The sequence below is a fragment of the Mustela nivalis genome, assembly GCF_964662115.1.
Source record: "Mustela nivalis genome assembly, chromosome: 7".
NCBI classification, from domain to species: domain Eukaryota; kingdom Metazoa; phylum Chordata; class Mammalia; order Carnivora; family Mustelidae; genus Mustela; species Mustela nivalis.
In genome coordinates, this window is record NC_139026.1 from 122,809,591 (window position 1) to 122,830,376 (window position 20,786).

General features: G+C 45.4%; 1 protein-coding gene and 1 long non-coding RNA gene across 15 annotated transcripts in view; one reads left to right on the plus strand and one right to left on the minus strand.

Moving 5' to 3' along the window:
• The window catches only part of BEND7 (BEN domain containing 7), a 79,393-nt gene extending 61,777 nt beyond the window's left edge, over nt 1–17,616 (minus strand). For 10 of the 13 annotated variants that reach the window (XM_082739551.1, XM_082739546.1, XM_082739552.1 and 7 more), the window contains exons 1-2: nt 17,461–17,591; nt 15,055–15,138 (exon numbers count right to left, since the gene is read on the minus strand). In XM_082739551.1, coding sequence (XP_082595677.1) covers nt 15,055–15,138; nt 17,461–17,521 — 145 coding nt within the window. In that variant the 5' untranslated portion in view covers nt 17,522–17,591. Of the gene's footprint in view, nt 1–15,054; nt 15,139–17,460 lie in introns of all 13 variants that reach the window. The other 3 variants (XM_082739543.1, XM_082739544.1, XM_082739545.1) reach the window with 2 other exon arrangements.
• Nucleotides 17,515–20,786, plus strand: part of LOC309869065 — a 35,471-nt gene continuing 32,199 nt past the window's right edge. For both annotated transcript variants that reach the window (XR_014313966.1, XR_014313967.1), the window contains exon 1: nt 17,515–17,648. This is a non-coding gene — a long non-coding RNA (uncharacterized lncRNA). The remainder of the gene's footprint in view (nt 17,649–20,786) is intronic.

Here is a 20,786-nt window from a genome sequence, read left to right on the forward strand (position 1 = left end):
TGAACACAGAGAAAAACAGAATGGGTAATGGTAAACAAGCTAACTCAGCTGGAGTTGAGGCATGGAGTGGGCCAAGTGAACAACAGAAAGACACTGAAGCTTTTACTTTATCCTGCAATGTCAGGAAGTCAACAAGGTTTTTCCATGAGACTCGCTGTGATACATAAAGAGTAGCTGGAACTCCCCAACCAATTCCAAGAGTCAGAATCGCTCCCTCAAATGCTCTTGTATCATGGAAAATGAACTTTTATTTTATAATAACTACAACATGGCTGTCCAACTGAATGCTCTTTGGATGTGGAATTCCAGCCATTGTTAACAGAAGCCATCACTTTAAACAATGTTCGAGAATAATTAAGCCAGGGGCACCTGGGTGGCTCTGTGGTTAAGCGTCTGCCTTCAGCTCAGGTCATGATCCCAGGATCCTGGGATTGAATCCCGCATTAAGCTCCTTGCTTCTCCCTCTGCCTGCCACTTCCCCTCCTTGTGTGCTCTCTCTCTCTCTCTCTCTGACAAATAAATAAAATCTTAAAAAATAAGAAACAGTTTAAATCCTGTTATCTCCATAATTATTAATGTAAAGAAAATTAAATAATATGACATTCTTTATCTATTAATTTGGCAAAGACTGTAGCTTCATAAAACCCATTTTTGGTGGGAGTGTAGGGTTACCGTTGCTCTCATATGCTGTTGGTAGGGAACCTTTCTGGAGGGAAATTCAGCAATTCCACTACCAGGAATTGATCCTACAGAAACATCCCACCAAGTACCCATGACATATATACAAGGATATGCACGATGGCATTATTGTACTCATGAAACCCTGCGAATCATCCAAACATTTGTCAATGGAGCTTCAGATAAGTGAATAATGGCATGTTGGTATAATGAAATTATGATATATGTTTACATATCCTGTAAAGAACGAAATAGCCCTTTTTATAGTCATTTGGAGGTATGTGCAAGACAAACTGTAAACTTGTGATGGTTGATATCATAGTGACTTCATTCACTACCTTATAACCAGGGCTGGCTGTCTGCCTCAAACTAGCCACTCAGTTCTTGTAGAATACATGGAGCCTCCGTTAAGCAAAAAAGTTATAAAACGTTATATAGCATAGTCCCATTTTCCTTTCATTATAACACACACAAAAACAACTCTATTATTAACAGTGCTTGTTACTGGAGAGTCTGATGGGGACAGGATGCTCTCCTTTTCACTTTCTACCTTTTTTTCACCTTTCTCAATTTTAAGTTTAAAAATGGTTTTGAAATTATTTGAAACATATTTTTTTTTGTAAGAAAAAAACGACCTAGAAGAATTATGTACGATCCTTTCCCTGTGGTATTCTGAAGCTAGGTATAGTGGCAGCTTTGGACATGAAAGCATCTTACAGTGTCACCCAGGAACAGACGAAGGTGGACAGGAGTGAGAAAAAGGGGGCTAGAGGTAGCAGCAAAAGCAAGTCAAGGAAAGAGGATGCTGGGGTGCAGTCTCTTTTGCACCTCTTGGTGTACAGGTCAAGATAACTTTCCTCTGAAGCTCACACAAGCCATGTATTCTGTATTTTTTTTTTTAAGTTTGTTTATGTATGTGTGTGTGTGTGTGTATACGTGTGTAAGTAATCTTTATAGCTAATGGGCTCGAACTCATGACCCTGAGATCAAGAGTCACATGCTCTTCCAACTGAGCTGGCCAAGCACCCCAACCCTTGTATTATTATTATTATTATTATTTTTTTTTTTTTTAAGTAATTTGGCAGTATGTAGTGGGAAAAGTGTTACAGTCACCATTTATGGAGTACTCACTATGTACCACGTCCTTGGGCAAACTCTGCCTACTTTTAATCCTGATGACAAGGTAAGAGTTTTGAATGTTGATGAATACATTTTACCCAGGAAATAACAGAGACTTTGAGATTGGAGTTTTAAACTGGGTAGGTCAGGCTCCAATGTCCATGAACTACTCTACTAAAACGCTCAAGGAACAGGCTGACTGGCAGGAATGAGGCCATTCACAAAATAATGCAGCTGCGTGGTATCCAGGAAGCAGTGAGGACACACACTGGGTGCTGTGTGAACCAGTTAGCACCTTAACCACCCGTTATGTTAACACATATGGTGGAAACAATTCAGTCATTGCACCAAACCATCTATGAATTTCAGCTTAGTTGTACTGTTTCTAAGTAAGGAGAATAAGGCTCAGGTATTTCTTTTTAAACTGGCAGCACGCTTCACGTGAATCCTGTGAGTTCTACAAAAGCCAAATATTAACACTTAGAGGACGCACAATCAGAATTTATTTATGTTCGCGATCCTGTGAAACACAGCAAAAGTCTTTGAATGCTGGAAATAGACAGAGCTTAAATAAAACAAGACTAGCATAGGAGCTGCTTCTGTATTCCTGTAGTGGCCTAGCCTAAATCTCGCCTTTATTCAACAAGAGGTAAAATGTTCATAACTTGGTCTGGAAAGAGTCCTTTTCAACAGAATTTGAAGTGCTAATCCTCTGCTCTCCTGTACAGAAAACTTCTAAAAGAATGCTCAGGGGATGCCTGGGTGGCTCAGTCGGTTAGGCTGCTGCCTTCAGCTCGGGTTATGATCCCGGGGTCCTAGGATCGAGTCCTGAATCGTGCTCCTTGTCCAGTGGGGAGCCTACTTCTCTCTCTGCCTCTGCCTGCTACTCTGCCTCCTTGTGCTCTCTCTATGACTAATAAATAAAATCTTTAAAAAAAAAAAATGCTCAGAGTGCAAATCTCCTCTCTCCGAGCCCTCAGTTTACACATGCCATTCAGAGACCAGTTAAGTGTGAACGTGTTTAAGAAAAAGGCCACACTGTTTCTTCGGCCATTTAAAATTTTAAAATATTCCTAGTTATATTATATACACGCTATTGTCCTGTCTCATCTTCAGTGCGAATAGTGTTCCTGGTGACGAAAAACGGATCATATTCACAGCACCTTTTTTTCCTGAGGATTTCAGGAACTCCGCTGAGTCTGGGTCCAAAGCACCTGGAGAGTGGTAGCCTTTCCTGAGTGACACTAATGACAGAGCTCCAAGGGTAAGGCAGTCATGGCTTAGGTCGGTGAGTTCCAACCTTTTTTGACCAGGGTTCACAGCAAGAAATACATTTTTCATGATTTCACACACTTTCATATGCATGCATGTGCATGTGCACACACACACACACACACACTACGTATGTAATTATAAAAGATTCATGAATTTATCCTTCCTGCGTGCAATGCACCCTGACATTTTCTATTCTACTCTCTTTGTTATTATTATTACCATTATTGTTGTTCGCTCCTATGGGTGACAATCTGCTAAATCGATTTCATGACCCACTTATAGGTCACAACACGGGTGTGAAAAGGACTGCCCTAAATGTCAAAGGTTTTCAGGATGCTGCCTGGGCAGCCTTCTCACTCCCCACCCCCTTTCTGGACCCACAGATCTTCTCTCTGGCTCCGTGGACCATCTGTATGTGAGGACTCCAGCCCTGATCCCACTTCGGGGCTCCAGACCCACACATCCAACTGCCCACTGGACAGCCCCACTTGTGCACTTCAAAAGCAGCCTTAACGCCATGTCCAAAACCATATTTAATACTGACCCTCTGTGAGCCTTACTGAACAGCACCCACCCTGCCATTCAAGCCAGAAACCTGGGAGCTCTCTCTCTCCCTGCCCTCCCACAGCCAGTTAATCATAGAGTCCTGCCTACGGTGACTTCCAAATTACTTTTGAATCCTTCCACTTCTCTCCATCCCCCTGTCCCCATTATCTCTTGATGGGGCTACTGCCAAAAACCTCCAGTGTCGCGCCCCTCTCTCCAATCCCTCTTCCACCCTGAGGCCAGTGTGATCTCTCAGACACGCAAACCTCATTACATGACACACCACAGTGGAATGCCAACCACCTCAGGATGGAGCCCAGCTCCACATCTGACCTTTTTGGTCTCTCTCTCCCGTCTCAGCTCTTGTCACGTTCCCTCCCCATCCCCATCCCCTTTAGTCTACCCAGGGTTTTGGGGGTGGGGGTTGGTTCGCAGGTCTGGTTGCAGTTAGGATCACCTAGACATCTCTGTAAAAATACCAGTGCCCAGGCCTCACTTAAGAACAATTAAATACCAATCCAATTAGTAGTCAAAATGGACAGCTGGAGGTCCTCTGCTTTCCTTTATTTATTTATTTTTAAATTTTATCTATTTATTTGACAGACAGAGATCACAAGTAGGCAGAGAGGTGGGCAGAGAGGGGGAAGCAGGCTCCCCACTGAGCAGAGAGCCCGATGCGGGGTTTGACCCCAGGACCCCGAGATCATGACCTGAGCCGAAGGTAGAGGCTTAACCCACTGAGCCACACAGGCTCCCCTGCTTTCCTTTAGAAGGAAGGTCTCTCGGTGGTCCAGAAGTGCTCTCGCTGCCGGGCCTTCATAGAGCCTCGGCTCTAGCCCCGCCCCATACTTACCCCTCAGGTGTCTGCTGGAATGTCATCTTCTCAAGCTGTATCCCCTAATCCCCCAAGCCTGGTGAGTCCCCTCCTCCCCCATTCCATGTTCCCGTAGAATCCTTCAACTCCCTGTCGCAACCTACTGAGCTTCAAAATCTTTTAGCTTGGCACTAATGGCTACTCAACAAATACCCACAGAATGAACACAAGAATAAGTAAATTCCAGCATCAGATATGCGGAGAAGCTGCAGTTGAGGGGAGCTGACAAAGAAAACACTACTGACGGGTCAAGACGTAGACCATCTGTGCTTTCTTAGATTCTCAAGTCCACGGGGTGTGTAGGGTTGGAAGCAGAGGCCACTGGGCGTCTAAAGTCAATCATGTCTTCTTATGAAAGCTTTCCCAAAGGAACACAGCTCATCCTCATCAGAGGTGACAGACAGGGACTCACCCGCCCCATTTAACAAAGGATAAGACTAAGTTGCTTGCCCAGATTGACCAAAGCAGACCAGAGGAAGGCAAGTCGGATCTGAGCCGCGTGTGTCCGTGGTGCTCAAGGCAGCAGGCTCTGTCTTCCAGAGCAGAGCTAGACAGCAGAACAGCGAACGCACAGAGAAAGCTAAGGCTAACATTCCAGCAGCAACTCCTTTTCAACCGTATTTCACACAATGCTTATTACGGTACCCATTAAAGTCTTGCTAGTAATTGAAAAAATTATATATGTGCAATGAGCATGAGTTAATGTTAACAGAAGAGCCTTAACTTTTGCATCTCCTGACTTTTTACTTTTAGCTTGTACCTTAACCTTGCATTTTTGTGGGGTTCTTTACATTTTATATGGAGGTGTAAAGTCACATTTGAGATATAATTCCATTAGCCATACAAGCAACTTCATAAGGCTATTATGTTGCATCAACTTTTTCTGTAAAAATAAATTGTTAAGGATATTATTCCTGGAACAGAATAAATTCTTGGAATTACTGAGTAACTTATGTACCGTACCACTGTTCCAAGAACACATTACTTATTTTATCATGACAAAGTAAAGTTATTAATCTTCTGGCTTCCATTTCAACAATGAGAAATGCCGTGAGATGCAGAGACACCTGCATTACATTTCAGTTCAACTTTATATCATCCATAAACATCTCTGCTTTGGACACCTCATCCAAACAAATGCTCACAGAATCCTCTATGTAGCATTCGATTTTATGAAACTATAAAAGTTCCTTGCTGTTAATTACAGAGACAAATGTCTCATCACACATTTGGTTACCAGATAGCATAATTAGTTTTCTCCATTAACCTTTCAGATATAAAATTTGATTTCTAAGTAAAAAAACATTGTAAAACCCTTGCAATTCAAATGATACAGTATACTTGGACATGTTTGGGAAAAAAAGCAATACTAAGAAAACAATTTTATGGATTCTTATTTACAAGGATACTGATTGTCTGAAACACTCAAAGGCAATCTGTCTAAACTTCTTAATGATTTTAAAATATATGATGGAATATGCATGTAACAAGGTGTACTTTGTATAGAAAGGAGGCTCAGTAATCTGACCGTGAATGGAATGTGCCCTTTGATCTCGCTCTGGGTATGGTGATGTGGCTGAGTGGGTCCACCTTGGCCGCTCCTCTCTGCCCACTTCACATGGGCATCTGGGAGACAGCTGGTGACGAAGGGTATATAGTCTAGAGCAGTGTAATAGCATTTCTCTGCTCAAAGCTAAATGACCCCACAGCCTTGTCCTGCAGAGGACCACATGCCAGCCAACATGTGTAGGGGGCATTTCCGATCATCACAATGGGGGTGAGGGGGTGTGCTCCTGACATTTATGTACACTGATGCTGCCAACATTCAGTCCTCTTGTAATACGCAGGACAGTCCTGCACAACAAAACCGTCTCGCCACAACAGACTGACCCCCTTGATCAGCAGATAATTGGCAGCAAATTGCATTTTTAACATGTTTTAAACATGGTACTTACTTGTTTATTCAAAAAGAATTATCGAGACTCGACTCTGTGTCAAGTATCGTGTACTAGGAACACAGTCAACAGAGTCTTGGCCTGCAGGAATTCAAACTGAGATGGGAAAAATGAAGCCTTAGACAGAGAGGGCAGCAGGGGTGGGCAGAGCCCAGCAGGCCAGATGCCAGGCCCACTGGACTGCGGCATCCGGGGAGGCCCCCACAACACGGTGTACCTGCAGGGCCCTGGGGGCCAGGGCTGGTACACGTACACAGGCACAGGGATGCGTCCTCTCTCAGGGTTTAACTTTAAGAGGGGGCCCTGCCATTAACTAATCAAAAAGAACAAAAATAGGAAATGAAAACTAAATCATCTGTGATCAGTGTTGACAAATTTTACTCCTGATATGTGAGGTCCAGTTAGCTACTAAGAAGGGAGTGTAAATTTTCAGCCCCTGAAGCCAGGATGGAACTTGGAGGTAAGAGTTGAATAATAAAGTTTCAAAGTAGCTGAATCCACCACTTAATTTTGCATTTAAAAGTGGACATCTTACTCATTACCTGAGCATGTACTGGTGATTATCACGTGACCAGCATGGTGCTAGGCAGTGGGGACACAGAGATGATTCTCAGAGAGTTTACAGCCCAGCAGGGAGAGAGAAGTAAAACAGCAATGCCTTGGCTGTGATGGCACCATGCCCTGGAGGCTGTGGGGGAGAGGTGAGGGCAATCAGAGAAGACTTCCTGAAAGAAGTTTCATCAACTTGAAGACTTTAGGGAGAAGAGAAAGCCAAGCCAAGCAGAGGGAGGATGATGCAAGTGTGAAATTCCAAGCAAAGGAATTTCTACGGCTTCTATGCAGCCACCAGGGTGAGAAAGTGCCTGGCCTCAAAGGCCAGGAAGGATTCCTACTGCAGGAATAAAAGAGGTCTGGTATGGGTGACGGGCCTGCGAAGGACAATGTCAGCAATGAGCTCCAAAGAAACAGGTGGCAGTTCACTCAGAGTCTTATCTGTCAGGCTGAGGAGTCTTAATCCTAACCTGAAAGCCACAAATAATGAAGATGTTCAGGCAAGGAGCAACCCAAGTGGCCCAGCACCTGGACAAATCCCTCCAGGGTTGGGCACATGCGCCTTGCAGGATCTACCACCCCCACTACTGCGTGCACACACTCGGGCACATCGATTCCAGGTAGCATCCGCTCCAGGAATCTGTGACTTATGAGAATAACAGAGTTGCTTTGTAAATGTCCTAGATCTATTTTTAACTTGGAGATGCAAAACACACTGTTCCAAAATCTTTATTTTATCTTATAGATGGCCATGTTATTTTCTTCCAAAAGTAAAAAATCCATATTCCCATGGGAACCAGAGAGGCTAAATTGTTAATACATCTCCTTAGAGCCTGTCCTTCTTGGAAGTTTTTTTTTTTTTTTTTTTTTTTATTTTATTGTATTTATTTTTTAAATGATTTGGTCACAATCAGAGGAGGAACAGCCAATGATCACAACCTGTCATACATGTTACCCCAAGGGTGGCTCCTGAGCCACACCACGTCTGGAGAAACAGAAAGAAGCAACTTTTCCTGGGGACACGGAAGGGCGTTGGGGAGGGGGCACAGCGCGTGTGCTCCCTCACCGTGTCACATGCACCAAGGTCTGTTGCTGAAGGCTTGGCTTTTGGTTTTTCTGAAATTCAGGTAGGAAAACTTGCTTCCTTTGGAAACTGAGACCCAGACAATGCCAAAAATCAGTTGATAAACAGGTCAGTCCTCTCTTAAGCACCCTGAAGAGGGTGTACCAATGTCACAGCACATAGAGAGCTAGCAGAGCTCAGACTATTTTTGTTTTGATTTTCAACATGTCTCTGGCTTTCATATGCAAGGTCCTCTCCTTTTTGGTATTTCTAGGTTTGAAGGGGGAAAATAGGTTTCAAGTTGTATCTCACAAATCAACATCAGAAATCCCAAATTTCTGCGCTAGTTGAATATATTATAAAAGATTCTTCCAGTTAAATGAGGCATTTTTTAGTCTGGCTCACTAAATGTCCCCCAAATCTCAACAGAGTGGTATATCTTATTCTATTTTTTTTTAAAGATTTTATTTATTTGACAGAGACAGAGATCACAAGTAGGCAGAGAGGCAGGCAGAGGGGAAGGGGAAGGGGAAAGCAGGCCCCCTGCTGAGCAGAGTGTCCAATGCAGGGCTTCATCCCAAGACCCTGAGATCATGACCTGAGCCAAAGGCAGAGGCTTAAACCACTGAGCCACCCAGGTGCTCCAGAGTGGTGTATTTTAAAGCAGCTCTTCAGGGTGGCTCAATGGGTTAAGCCTCTGCCTTTGGCTCAGGTCATGATCTCAAGGTCCTGGGATCAAGCTCCACGTCAGGCTCATGCTCAGAGGGGAGTCTGCTTCTCCCTCTCCATCTGCCCCTCCCCCTTCTCTCTCTCAAAATAAATAAATAAAATCCCCTTAAAAAAAATAAAGCAACTCTTCATTGGTCTATACGACAGTGTCCAAGCTACTCACGCACTTAGATATTTGAGTACCTATCATCTGGGTACCTATTATGAACACAATACTGTGCTGGGTGCTTCAAAGGATATGAAAAAGAATCCAGGTCACACTCGCTCTGTGATCTTACAATTTACAGGAGGAGAGATGGTGCAAATAAACAACCACAGTTCAATGCAGTAATTGTCCAGGTTTGGGGATGATGGGCATGTCTGCAGGGTAACTTGCAGTGCAATAAAGCTGTGTACAAAATTAGTAGGTATTAGGCAGTACATGGGAAGCGCCATAAAAGAGTGATGTTATTATTTAGTGCTAAGACATTCAGAAGAACATTTAAATTCTATTTCAGAAAGAGAAAAGACAAGGGGATAATAAAAATCAGAATACAGCATTTCCTACTTTGAAAAAGTGTTTTGTCATTGGGGTTTCCTACATGCTAGAGGAGAACCTGCAGGGGAGGTCAGGGCCCACATTATTATTCTATTACGGAAGACAAAGAAAAACCCTCAAGAGTTTTGTGCAAGGTGTTATTAACTGTTAACCTGAGACTCAAACCAAGGTTTTCTGACTTCAAACCTGACTTCTCTCTACTGTGCTAGACAAACTGAGAAGGCCTCCAGGCTTAGGTAATGTTTGAATTGGGCTTTGAAAACCAATAGGAGATAGGATTGTAATAGATGGAGTCTGGAAACAGGCTACGACATGGGAGCGCCTGGAGAGAACAGGCTGGAGAGAGGTGCACACTTGGGCAGGGCAAGGTGCTCCAGGAAGGAATGCTAAGAGACCAGGCTGACATGTTTTTAGCAGGAGGAAGAGGGAGATAAGGTTAGAAAGGTGAGCTGGAAGCAGACTACGAACGACAAAGGGAGGAGGAAAGGGGGCCTGGCTTTCTCAGAGGCTGCCTCGCAGAGCAGAGCAGCAACAACGTGGGAGCCATGTCCACAGCCAGGCTCTCACCTGTGAGCTCTCTGACCTTGGGCAAACTGACATTTCCAAAGATGCCTATTTTTCATTTAAAAATGGAAATAACTATACTTCTCCAGTACGGGAAGTGCCCTGCGTACAGCAAATGTTCGACTAACTGGGCTTCCTTTCTTCCCAAGTGGGTCCTAGGCTCTGCCCAGTGGAAGCTTCCGCCCACCCCTCCCTTCCACCGAGAGCCCGTGCCCCGCCTCTCACATCTGGGGCCCCGCTCTGCCGGAGAGAGGATGAGACGTTACACACCCAACTCAGTCCATGAGGGCAGAAGGGCAGGCAGGACAGCTGGCAGAACTGCCATGGTGAAAGAGGGCAGGAATGGGTGTCAAGACACCGGAGTCTAAAGCATGCTCAACTACTACTTTCCGTGTGCTCTGGCGCGAATCACTTGCACCTCCAAGCTCTGCTTCCTATCTGTATAGCCGGTATAACACCTGCCTCATGCGCAGTTGTGATGTTAGCTAAATGATTAACCCCGGTATGTGACAGGCCTAACTGCAAACTTCGCCCGAACTTGAGACCATGAGTAATATCTAAGAGCGTCTCTGTCTGCGTCTAAAGGTAACAGAAGCACATTTACAGGCGCGCTTCTACTCAAGGAAGCCATCAGTGTTCAAGAGTCTCAAGAGGCTCTCTCAACCTTGACTTTGCTTGCAATTGTTCAAGAAGCCATTTGTGGACCTAGAGGATGAGCAGGTCTACTGTTAGTGCTGTAGGAAACCTTAGAAACCATTCCGATCAGAGGTTTTTCCAGGGTGACGGGGATGCCCTAAAAGCCGTGCAGATGCCCGCAGAGGTGGGGAGGTAGGTTTGGGATGTGTCACCTGTGATAACACGCGAAGTTCTTACCATGGTGGCTGGCACACAGCCAGCTCTTCCAAAATGACCCCTACAGTTACTGGCTGTGTTTCCAACCCCAGGAAACGCTCAGGCCCACTTGGATGGATCTCCATGATATTTGAGGTTGTTTCTCACTCATGGAACTCCAGCCACAGTTGAGGTAACACATCAGGGCCCTTTCCCTCTGGGGAAGAAACAGGAAGCAAGCAGGACCCAGGCTGCCGGACTCTAGGTGAAGAGCACCCCCATTTAACACACGCACATGTCTATGTCTCCGGGAAGGAGACTTATGTTGTCATGAGAGGCTGGCGCCCTAGCCTGGAAAAGTGGGTAGGGATTGAGTGTGTCATCTTTGAGGAGACTCTGGGACCCTGGTGGGGGTGGCTGTCATTGGCAAAGCCATGGACAAAGATTTCAAAATTCCGACATCTCGATCCTGCTCAACTGGCATGGCTACAACATGTGCTTTCTTTGTCTTCTGAAAGCTGTGTAACCGAACCGAGTATTGAAAGGAATGAGGACAAGGCCAGGGCCTGGCATGTAATTGGAGCTCAAGAAATATTTGTCAAATGAATAAATGAATGAGATCGAACACCTGAGAAACAGACATGTTCCAAATTTCTATCTTATGACAGTAAACCTAAACAAAGCCCAACATCTCAAAAGAGATTTTATCAAAAGTTTGTATTATTGTTATGGGTAATAAACTTGCTGTCTCACTAATATATTTTCCAAAAGTGCCTTGTTCTTTCCGGTAAGGTCTCCTGATGATCCTTGAATTGTCTGGCCCAGCATGGTAGAGAGGAAAGGTCTCTGGACAGGAAACGTGGGTCTGCTCCAGGTTCTGCTATTTCTGAGCAAGTTGCTTTACTCTGAGCCTCAGGTCTGTCCTCTAAGTAATGGGAATAAGAATGCCTGCCCCAGTGACCTTACAGGAAGTCAAAACCACAGGATGACAGAGGTGAAAGCAGTTCTTAAATGGATGACGCTCACTTAATATCTGATCCTGACAACACTTCCCTGCTGTAGCTTACAGCACCTTTTTGCACCTGGAACCTTCTCCAGCTCCCCTCTGTCTATGCAAATTGTCTCCAACTTTGAGGGAGACTCCCCACTTGACCCTCCATTTGATCCTTCCCTTTCCATGCTGCTGTGGCTCACTGCCCCGATGGTCCGTATTTGTTGGTTAATTACCGTTACTACTTGAGCGGCCTCTGGCTACTTGCTACTTGAGCGGCCTCTGGCAGGCCACTAAACATCTATGTCTCCTGTACAAAATGGGGAGGATAATGACTTACAGGTTTGCCGCGAGGGATAAATGAACATAATTCATGTGAGGGATTCAGGTCAACACCATGTGTACAGAAAGTGCCCAGCGACGGGAGCTGTTACAGTCACTGAACATTGTTCCTTAACTGTGCTCTGAATGTGCCCCATCTCCTCAACTGGATTTCATCTTTGAGAACAAGGTCTCTGTCCTTTCCATTTCTTTGGTTACCCCCAATCCCACTCTCATCCCAGAAAAGCACTGAGCACATAGTCTTTTCTAAAAAAAAAAAAAAAAAATCTGTTGAGTTGATTAAAACAGATAATTGTTTTTCTCCAAACAGGACTCAAATTTTTATGGTCGCCCATCACAGCCCGCCTGACAATGTCAATGTCCACAGGGCAAAGTAACCTCCTCTGGCCCTATTATCACACTAAAAATGTGTGGGTAACTCTGAAAGGACTCAGCCAAGTCATTCACACTACTGAGCTATCCTACCATGTTGGATGTGCTGCATTAGTCAACAGCCTAAAAATATTCCAGAGAAATAAATTTCATGTGGGAACACTGCCAAAACCTGGAGAACTCACTCTCTTTTCCTGAGATGTGAACTTTAATATTACAGGTGCGGATAGTATTAAAAATACAACATATGTCTGAACACAGAAAATCCTATACAACATCCTAGGGGCCATGTATTAGGACTAGATTGTATTTGAAACTGTTCTTCTGGCGTTTGGCTAACAAAATCCCTTGGATGTCATAAACCTCACACTGAATTCTACACCCTAGCAAGTAACATCACGGATAGACTCAAGCAATTTATAAAACAAGCATGCTTTAAATCTATGTTTTGAAATGAGAACCTAAAAACTAAAAAATGCCTGTTTTAGAACATCATAGACAACCAAAATCTTAATTTCCTATGTTTTCAGTAACTATTCCCAATTGCTCTAGAAATTATGATAGTGTAACCACTTATTCCTCTAGTTTTTAAAAAAATGACTGGAAATCACAAAATACAAATGTTCTTTGGGAACTACATCTCACGTCCCCCAGAATAAGCAAGACTGAGAAGGAAGCCAGGCACACGTCTGCCACTGTTCAATCTTTGGTCTCCTCATGGCTGAGGCCTTCTTGACCAGAACTTGCAAAGCTTATCCTGATCCTGGTCTTTTGCTAATGTTCTCTTATCTTCCTGGCCTCGAGCTGGGAAAAATGAAAGCAGCAACGTGTGCCCCTTTCAAGAGTTTGTATTTTCCTGAATTCTGAGAACTAGCATCTTCCTATTGTTCAGCCCCCTACTCTGTCATAGCCAGAATTACCTCACTGTATAGCATCCTACTGTTTTCCAAACACACAGCAGCCTGCTTTGTTGGAGAATAACTCAACCAAGGACATGATGTTCCGTTTTTATGATAAATGTAAATTTTCTACTAATGGGCAAATTCCTCATTTCCAATGACTATATCGAGTAGTACTTAGATACAGAATTCCAACCAATCAAGCTTAAGGAACTGAAAATACAAAATTCCAACTGATTAAGTTTAAGGAACTGAAGAGAGTGCCAACCAAGAATATTCTCCTTCTGGGTTGTAGCATTTCACTTGACTATTCACTTTTTGGTTTTTAGTTCTCTTAACCGTAAACAGGTGCTGAGCACAGCTGCCAGCCTCAGTGACAGTCTCTGCTTGAGTACAGAGATCTATGTGCTTTCAGTGGTCACTTATGACCACTAAGTTTGTTTGCTGATACTTCCCTCCTGTTTTACCTCACTCAAGTATCCGTTTTCATTTCTCTGTCCACCGCATCCCACCGTTTCTCTCTCTCAAAGCCAGAAAGAGAGATCCTGGTGGCTGAGGACTCCACCATGTGGCTTTCACGTTGTTGGGATCTGCACCAATCCTACGTCCTTCAGCCCTCGATACTCCTCAGGGAGCAGGCAAAACTGACCCTTGCTTTTCATCACTCTTGCCCCAACTGTCTCCCACTTTATGCTCCCTTGCCATGCAGCACCCAGCTCTTACATCACTACCAAGAATGGTGGGGATGCTCAGGATGGGCAAGATGGAAGCCACACGCCACTGTTTACTCTCTAATCCTACTTCTCCTCCTCTCTGGGTACTCACTCTTAGTGGCAAAATCGCAAGTTGTTTGCATTTTGGGTTCACAGTCTGCAAATAACGAACTGCACATTCAAGTTCTCTCCTGTATGACATTTGTCCCAAAAGCTGTACTTAGAGAGAGTGGCAATGCTTCTGACCACCTACTTATTCATCATGCAGCTAGCCTTGTCGGATGGTCTCCCGGACGCCACTTTTGCTCGGCCTGTCCCTAAGGGGAGCTGGGAATGAGGATGGTAAGAGCAAAAAGTATGGCTAGTCACCCTGACCACAGGTATCGGGGTGAAATGCACACAGGTCCAGGAAAATGATAGCTAGTATTCTCAAGCGGTGGTTAGGTGGACAATCACACTTTGATTTTCCTTACGCTTTTTGACTGTAGATTTAATTTAATTTTGTCATGGCAGGATTAGCAACCAGGCCACAGAGGTGAAGGGACTTTATAATAAGACAGCATATTAATCCTCCATCCCACCCAAGGCAGAAGCAAAACCAAACAAATAGCAGCTTCCTGGAAATTGAATTTCTGTTATCCAGATGTCAAAGATGTAATACCCCAATTACACAAACTATTGCCAGTGAAGCATGCCAGCGAATATGCAATGTAAATGGGGTGAGCACAGAGCGACAAACCTGCACAGTCAGCATCTGGCTCTGAGAGTGAGTGATAATTAGCACTGTGTGTAGACACTAATAAACATTTATGTCTGAAATTACAACTTTTAGCAATGTTAATAAGGGATATATTGGCAATCTGTAAAATAAAAGGTCTTGAAAAGAATGTCATACATTAAGCAATGGCAGACATTTCCCGTTCTGGCACAACCTTTTTTTTTTTTTTCCCCTTCCCCCTAACTGCAAATGGCCACACTGTTTTGCTGAGAAATTAATTGACATAGGAACCTACCTAAATAAATGGGTTGTGTCTCTTTGGCCTCCCCATTAACATCGTTGCTGAATTCTGAGATCTTATATACCTCATGGTGATAATCTGGGATGAGAAAACAACCAAAAATTAAAATTCTAATGACTTGCAAGTTATGAAAAAAATAATAAAAACTAACTCTCCTTATATATAAGAAGTAGAATCTATACTTTAAATTATAAACATAATTTCCAAGAACTCAATTAATCACCGAATTTATAGTCACTAATAATCCCTAAAACTTTGCTTACTCTGAAGAAGTACACAGACTTGAAATATTACTTTGACTTTAGAAAATAGCTTTGCTGATCACATGGTTTTCACAGTAAATTTGGCCCAGAGATGCCAATTACTAGGTCTCTTGGCTTTCAAATGACAACTATGTTTATAAGGGAAAGAAAAACCTTGCCCAATCATAGGCCAGGAGGGTGATTCCAAAATTATCTCAACTCATTTCCATGAGTACAGTATATCAAAAGCATGCTTTAGGGTAACCCGACACTCAGTTTTCTCAGTTTACCCAGCAAAATCCCAGCCTTTAAGCAGCTTACCGGAAAGCACACACGAAAAATACTGATTTGTTATTTCAAATATAGTATAATCTAGATAAGAACACGAGATTCTCATCTTTCTCACAATCTTTTGCATTCAGCTACTGCACTTTAATATGCAATAGTTTATTTGCTAAAAATGCACCTGCAGAGAGAAGAATCAGACCCATAATTTAAAGAGAGGAAAAAAAGTAAAAAGAAAAACTTGCTATGTCAGTCAAACTTTACAATACAGTACTTTAGGAGCTTCCTTTTTCTCTACCGAGGCCCCTGGACTTGCCCATGGTCTATTATCTAAAAAGTAGGATCATCTAGGTGAGAAAATAGAGGTTCCTTCTTAACAGCCATTCCTTTTTTTGTGACTTGAGACCTGACAGAACAAGGTCTACAAAACTATTCTCACTTTTCAGATAAAGTAGGAAGTTTTCTGAGGTCATAAATAAGAAAGCAACCTACATTCCTGAATGAATCAATAGACCAACAGGCCAGTCACATATGGAGAGGTGTTTTTTTTTTGTTTTTTTTTTTTTTTTAAGTACAAATGACTGAGTAATCCACACAGAGAAAGAGGGAAGAGCCAAATATTTTGAATACGTAAAACAATCTCAGGCCTCTTTCATTAAACAGTATCCAAACTAAATCAGGGGGAATAGACATGAACAGATCTTCAAAATGTCTATAATCAGACCATTTTCAGGCTAGCCAAAAGCAGGCTTTATTGAATCTACATCATAGTTAGCTCAGCTTAGCTTGAAAAGCTCTATTACTTGGAATCACCCTCTAATTTTCATCAGCTCACATGTGACTTCCCCAGGTTGCTGAAACAATCGCCTTGCTTTCTACTCTGATGCCAATGCTAGAGAAAACAACAGAGAAAAGGGGACAGGTTCTGTGGTTTGGTTTTGACCTCAAGTTGACTCAAAGAAGATAGTTCAACAAGGTGATTCTAAACTCAGTACCAGGACTTGTGACATTAGGACGAGAAAAGTCACCTCTCTCTTATTTAAGGTGACACAATGCATTTTAATAGACATATATTTATTTCTGCTCTTATCTCAAGTTCTCATCGTCTCTGACAAAGTCCAGTCAGGAAAAGAAAGCCTCTGACAAGTAACTGAACCCAGACAAGGCGATTCAACTTTCCCCTCCCCTGATAAAATAGACCCAAGCCCAAAGACCGCGATGTACACCTGTTAAATCGTCAGGAACCCGCTGGAATTTTTTTTTTTTTTTTTTTTTTTAAATAGGGATACTTTTCTGACCGATAAGTGATCTCTTCCCAAACACCTTTCCAACCCAAATAACGTCTCTAGAAAAGATGCCGGAGGTCAACAATTCTCATTTGGGCTCGTACACCTAACGAGCTTCTTTCTGGTTCTTAAGAGAACCACCACCTTTTTTTTTTTTTTTTTGCTTCTGTTTGGGGGGAAAAAAGCAAACCCACAACCATTGGTCGGTATCCGTGTGTGCACGGCCTGACGGAGAGGCAGTTCTCCCCCACCCCCCAACCTAGCCACAGGAGTGGAATACCAAAGAAGGCTCTCGGCTCCCCAAGTGTCATTGTTTGCTAATTTCCTGATGTGCCCTCCGACTTGTTTACGCTGAATAACATCCTGCCTCCCCCCCGCACAACTTTCCCCGCCGCGCGGCGTGTGCGGCCGCGGCCCCCGCGGGAGGAGATTCGGGGGTCCCGGAAGCCCGGACCCCCGGCTGGGACGCGCGGCCGCGGCGCGGGGCGAGGGGCGGCGGGCCGGGCGCGGGGATGTTTACGCGGCGCCAAGTCCTCCCTCCGCCGCCCGCACGCCCCCCGCCCGGCCCGGCGCGGCCCGCCGCTTACCTCGGCTCACCAGTTTGAAGCTCTGGGATTTCCTGCTCCTTTTCCTCTCGGAGAACTCCATGGTGCTGGCAGGAGGCAGGGGCTGCGGCCGGTGGGCGGCCGGCGGGCGGAGGGAGCGGCGGCCGAGGCGGCGGCGGTGGTGGCGGCGCTGGCTCTTGTCACCCGGCAGCGGGAGCGCCAGGACCAAGGTCCGTGTCTTGAATCCGCAGGGGGAGGCAAAGGCAAGGGAAAAACCACCTCGAGCCCACTCGGGGGCTGCGGCTTGCGGGGTCGGCAGGAGGCGCTTTCCCGGGAGAAGTTGCCCCCGCCTCGCCGCCGCCGCCCGCTCCCCTCAGCACGCCCCCCGACCCCCTCTCATTCCCGGTCCCTGTGCCGCACGCAGCCGGAGCCGAACTTTCCGTTGGGGAGCGAGTTGGGGGCGGGGAGGGCGCGGCGCGGCGGGCCGGGTGCTGCCGGCGCCCTGCGCGCTGGCCGCGGGCCGGCCTGGGCGCTGCTCCGGACGCGGCGGCGGCGGCGGCGAGCGCGGCCCCGGGGACGCGGCGGGCGGGCCGAGGGCGGCGGCGGCGGCGGCGGCGGTGGCGGCGGCGGGGTGCGAGCCGGGTCGGGGCGCTGACCGCCCCCGCGGGAGGAGGGGCACCGGGGAGGAGGCGGCGCCGCCGGGACCCCGGGGCCACCTGCTGGCGGAGCGCGGCCGCCGCCATCCCCGGGGGCCCGGGCAGCCGCCACCCACCGGCCTGGACGCGCGGCGCCCTGAAGAGGAGCCGGAGGCCGCGGCGCAGCGCCCTCGGCCCGGCCGGCCGGCCTTCCCGCGGGGACTGCGGGCTCGGCTGGACGCGGGGGTCGGGGGGTCGGGGCGCTGCTGCTTGGGGCCCGGCTCTCGGCCCCGAGCTCGCCTGCCTGTCGCCACCGCTTCCCGGGGCCGAGCTTGTTATACGTAGTGCTGGGTGTCGGGGACCCTCCGGCCAGCCCACTCCTTGCCTTGAGAGGCAGGATGTCGGAGGGCCACACTCACGGGCTTCATGCAAGTTTTAGGAAACACACACACACTACACACACACACACACACACACACGGAGGGCCACACTCACGGGCTTCATGCAAGTTTTAGGAAACACAAATTACACACACACACACACACAACTTACCCTCCGCGCTCTGCCAGGAAACGAAGAGATTTGAGAATTTACTGGTAAGAAGAGTATAGAAAAGAGTGAGCTTCAATTCTTCTTCACCAACAAAGAGGGTTGTAGAAGGATCCGGAGTTATATTCAAGGAGACAACTTGGAATGTGGGGCTTGGAGCGGGTGGAAGGAACAAGGGGTGCAACGTCAGTGGGTGCTCGATGGCTTTAGAGAAGAAACGGCCAAGGCAGGTGCGGGGCGGGGGGGCGGGGGGACTCTGCCACCTGGTGTAATAGTGCCAAAATAATTGACAGCAACAATGCTTCTATTACTTTTATATAACATTCTTCTCTGGGGAGCTAGGAGCACGCCATTTCCTTCTTAGAACCTCTTTAGGGTGGGAATGGAAGAGAATTTTACACCACCTGGGAATGGCAGTACAGGACGGTAATCTGACATGCTTAAAAGTACCTCACCAAACTGACCGTCCCTAGACCTAAATACAAAAGAGAGTAAAGAGATGGACAATGCATTCAGCCGGGTGGCAAACTCACGTGGCCCTAAAAGAGTGGCGAGGAATATGGGAAAAGGGTATGTTGATAAATGCGATACATTTCATCACAGGTCACACTCAGAGGAGGAGACAGTACCTCTGTTTAACTGGGATACACGAATAGGACAACTTTGAGCAAGGGGGAAGCTGAAGGCAGCTAGGATACACAACACCAGGAAACAAAACCAAGGAATAAGGTAATCAGATAGTGGAAGCAAGCCTGGTATACCTTCTAAGGTCTTTTTGTAAGGCAGTATGCTGCAAGTGAGGAGGCTGGGTGTTCTACCTGACCAGGTGTGAGGAGAAATGTCCATTCACTTTCATTAAACAAACCTTAAACAAGAGGTTCTTAACCTTTTCTGGGTCATTGTTTCCTTGGAGATTATGTTCAAACCTAAGGGTCCTTCTCCCAGAAAATATGTAGAGGACACACAAAATTTTGTATAGTTTTCTTGGAGTAACTTAGACCCCTTGGAGCTCCAAAAGGTAGCAAAAGCGATTAAAATGATAAAAAGGGATTAAATCCACTATGTTATTTGGTTCACTTCCTTACCTCTCCCTTTCTTTCTTCAAAGTCAGGCAGTACACATCTCATGATGTTTTGAATGTTTCTGAAGAAACAAACATACCATTTTGTTATCTAGGCTCGGACCCTTTCTTTTTTGTGATGTTTACTTAAACGTTGTTCCCTAAAACCACAAGGTTGCATACTATACTGGTTGAGGAACATTTAGGATCGTTCCTGCCTTGGAGCATAAAATGAGATTTTATTATGCTTAAACTCTGGTGAAATCATTGCAGGTGTCACACCAGGAAGAAAATCTCTAGGGGAGAGATGAACACCTTTGCATTTTCAGTTAGAATAGAAATATAAGTTCCATGTATTGAAGAAAATATTTTTTATATAATTAAGAATGAAATATTTTTTAAAAATTTTTATTTATTTATTTGACAGAGAGAGATCACAAGTAGGCAGAGAGGAAGGCAGAGAGAGAGGGAGAGGCAGCCTCCCCGCTGAGCAGAGAGCCCGATGCGGGGCTCGATCCCAGCATCCTGAGATCATACGTGAGCCAAATGTAGAGGCTTAAACCACTGAGCCACCTAGGCACCCCAAGAATGAAATATTTTGAAGTAACAATGTTTTTAGATAGTAATAATTTTCCTTGACCCTTTTTCCTGGCTCGGCAAAGGTGGTCTATGAGTGAGTTGGTCTACAGAGGCCATGGGTCAGACCTGTCCTAAAAACACAGAGAAAATTAACAAATATTTATTTTTTATTTTTCACATTGTGCAAGTCACTATGCCTTTATATAACAAAAGTACGTATTCATAGCCTTAGATAAAGATTAATTATGATATTTAATAAAAAAGAGATTGCTTTGTGGGGCGCCTGGGTGGCTCAGTGGGTTAAAGCCTCTGCCTTCAGCTCAGGTCATGATCCCAGGATGCTGGGATCAAGCCCTGCATTGGGCTCTCTGCTCAGAAGGGAGCCTGCGTCCCTTCCTCTCTCTCTGCCTGCCTCTCTGCCTACTTGTGATCTCTCTTTGTCAAAAAAAAAAAAAAAAAAAAAGAGATTGCTTTAAGCAGTGGGTATCTGTGTTTGTTGCTTGAACTACCATAACAAAATACAGTAGACTAGGTGGTTTAAACTA